We start from the raw sequence: 2,858 nt of genomic DNA, 5'->3' as shown, positions 1-2,858 counted from the left end.
ATCTGTCTGCGTGGAATGCTTCGGGGGAGTTTGTGTTTAAGGGGCGTGCTATTCCGGGGTCACACATGCTCGATTTGATAAAAAGCATTACTAACCCCCAAAAGGTCAGAGATGAGCTAAGACCGTTGGGATGGAACGAGTTTCTACAAGCCTTTGCAGAATTAAACATACCCTTTTCTACAGTTCTGAGTCAACATGTTAGACGAGCGATTCATTCCTTAAGAGGAACGCCTTCGCGGCCCGCCGCCTCGATAACTCATTCTAAAAAAGATAGGAAGCGTTTACACCCTTCTACCCCGCGAGCCGATGTTTCGGACTTAATGTTTAAATCGCCTTCTATCGACCGAAGAGCATGGATGGAATTTTGATGTACAATTACAGATTTTATAATAAAAACAGTAAACATAGAATGTCTTTGAGTCTTTATTGAAACACACCATAATCTCATTAATTGAATAAGCATGCAAAAGAATTACAAGTCTGGACACACATATTCATTTTGTCCTTATCATATCTTTCATTTCTACGTTATCGTTTCACAAAAAGCGATACCATTCTATCATTTTTAATATAATCATCGCTATAAAGCTTCATCACGTCGTTATAGTCGCGACCTCTGATTAAATGGTAAAGAAAAAACACACAGTGCTGTCCACAAACATCCGTCGTGAGATCTTGAACTTGTCTGCCCGAATAAAATATATTTGTGCTGTTGAGCGCTAAAAAGTTTTTGATGCTGTATGGAAAACGTTCATCCTCGGGCGGATTTCCGAAGCTGTCGAAAAAATACGATGATCCCTCTCGATCGAAATAAACGGCCAGCCAGTGTTCGCCCGGCAACTCCGATGGGTGAGTGTTGATTATAGCCATCGAGGGTAAGACCCTTATTGGTCTTTCGGGAAGTTGATCGCACGGGAGCACTCCGAGGAAATGAGTGTTACATGAAATTTTGTCCATGACCGCCGTGAGTTGTAAAGTGTTCATTTCGGTCAATAATAATCGACCATGACCTGTCTGCGGTTTGAAATTTGTATGATCGAATCAAACACCGCATAAATAATCATCGTGATGGTGCGGGGTAGCGGATTTTTAAATCGCGCTTCCAGCCTGATGTTCCCGGACTTGATCAGTGATAGATGCTGTCCGCACTCTTCGTCGGGGGTGAGATTAAACGCAAACAGCGAGTATCCGCTCATAAATTCGTCTCTATCGATCGCGAGAGCGTGGTTTTTCAGATGTCTTCCCGTGGACATCACCAGCTGGTAATATTCACGCACAGCGGAACCCGATTCGAAATCAGGTTGCAGCGGCTTTGACGGTATTTGTTTACCGTCGACATAGACGGCTAGGAACTCCAAATCGTAATGATTGAAAGTGAACGGGTTTTTAACATAAGATCCGGAAAAAGCATCGTTATCAACCATCCCCAGGACGATCGATTTCGGCAGCGTTCCTAAAAACAGATTTTCTTGATTCGAAACGCGCGATCCTGTAGGTAGAGAGATGGTTTTGAGACAAACTCTGTCAACAGGGTACTTGGCTGTCGTGCTGAGCAGCGCCTGCGCGTGACCCAGTCTGACAGATGGCGACACGCTTACTTTCTTGACAAATAGGGATGCCGCCAAGATTTTTACTTTGTAGGCCACGTCATCGCTCCTCATCAGACAGAATTCATCCTTGCGTATTTTAACGTCAACGCCATTTATCAGTAATTTTTCCTGAAAGAAAATGTCACCGTGAATAGGGACTAGCAGATCTACCGGCAGGCTGCCGTGCGTGAAGGACGATCTCTTTAGCAGACCCCTGTTTCGTCCTACGGGGTCGTGGACGTCCGTGTGACCCGCGGTGTCCTTGTAAAACAAACCGGGCGTGAAAAGAGATTCCAGAGTATCTTTACTGTAGTTCATGAGACACTCTATGATGCATCTGTAAGGGTACGTGCTTGAGCTCTGAGAGATCAATCGGTCGCCCAGGCTTATATCCAGTTGCGAGAACACGGTAGCCCCCGCGTAATTTATTAGCCCGACAGGGGCGGGGTCCGCAATGTCGGTGCCATTAGGCCTCGTGATTTTAAGCCGGAGAAAGAGCATAGTGTTATTTAGGTCCAGATAATCTTCGCCCGTGCCGGCGATAAAAAACTCCAGAGGCGCAGAGTCTGATATAGCCGATAAAGGGGGGACCTCTAAATAAGCATTTTTCTCAAGAGACGTCTGCGTCGGTGGAACTGTAAATATATCCAGCTCCGACTTGATACATTCTCCGGACATGTCGTGCAGTAAAGCCATGTTAGAATATGGTCTTTAGGGATCTCTTCACCGTCGCGCTTCGTTTTGTAGGCTTCTTACGCTTTCTTTGCGGTACTGAGCGTTTCTTCCGACCGCTATTTGTTTTCTTTATCGAATGACCACGCCTCCTCGCTCCCGGGGGTTTATACAGTCGCTTGCGGGCCATAACCATCAGGCCGGACCTGTCTTGAGGTTTATCGGTATGAAAGCTCGATAGAGCGTTTGAGACGACGTCCGAAACTATGTGTTTAGCAGCCGTTTTTAGGTGAGGCTTTGCTATGCTGAACCCTTTTTTTAGCAGAGGCACCGCCATTCTGAACAATCCTCTGAAAAGACCGCCTAGACCGGCGCCATACATGACGGCGCCTCCAGCGTATCCTGGTAGCCCAGAACCGGCCTGGTCCCGGTAATAGGCGACGTAATCGTCAGCGTTCATCGCACGATGATTGTAATAGCCCATTTTCAAAGCACAGATTGTTTAGCCGGTTTAAAGTGCAATTTTACGACAACTTTTCCGTGAGAAAATGGTATTTCGCGATTTTGGTCGTCCTTTAATTCGACGGTGATATCCGT

General features: G+C 46.2%; 1 protein-coding gene across 1 annotated transcript; it reads right to left on the bottom strand.

Annotated features, from left to right (window-relative positions):
- Window positions 1-989: 989 nt before the first annotated feature.
- On the bottom strand, window positions 990-2,285 carry LOC135764886 (uncharacterized protein F54H12.2-like). The gene has a single exon (XM_065275558.1). The coding sequence runs from the start codon at window positions 2,283-2,285 to the stop codon at window positions 990-992; it is 1,296 nt and encodes a 431-aa protein (XP_065131630.1).
- Window positions 2,286-2,858: the final 573 nt, after the last annotated feature.

Source organism: Paramisgurnus dabryanus, chromosome 14, assembly GCF_030506205.2.
Source record: "Paramisgurnus dabryanus chromosome 14, PD_genome_1.1, whole genome shotgun sequence".
Lineage (NCBI taxonomy): Eukaryota > Metazoa > Chordata > Actinopteri > Cypriniformes > Cobitidae > Paramisgurnus > Paramisgurnus dabryanus.
Note: the sequence above shows the minus strand (reverse complement) of the source record. Positions and strands in the feature narration are given on the sequence as shown.

Excerpts from the sequence above, each read along its gene's own strand:
- LOC135764886 (XM_065275558.1), bottom strand. The coding sequence starts at position 2,285 with ATGGCTTTACTGCACGACATGTCCGGAGAATGTATCAAGTCGGAGCTG.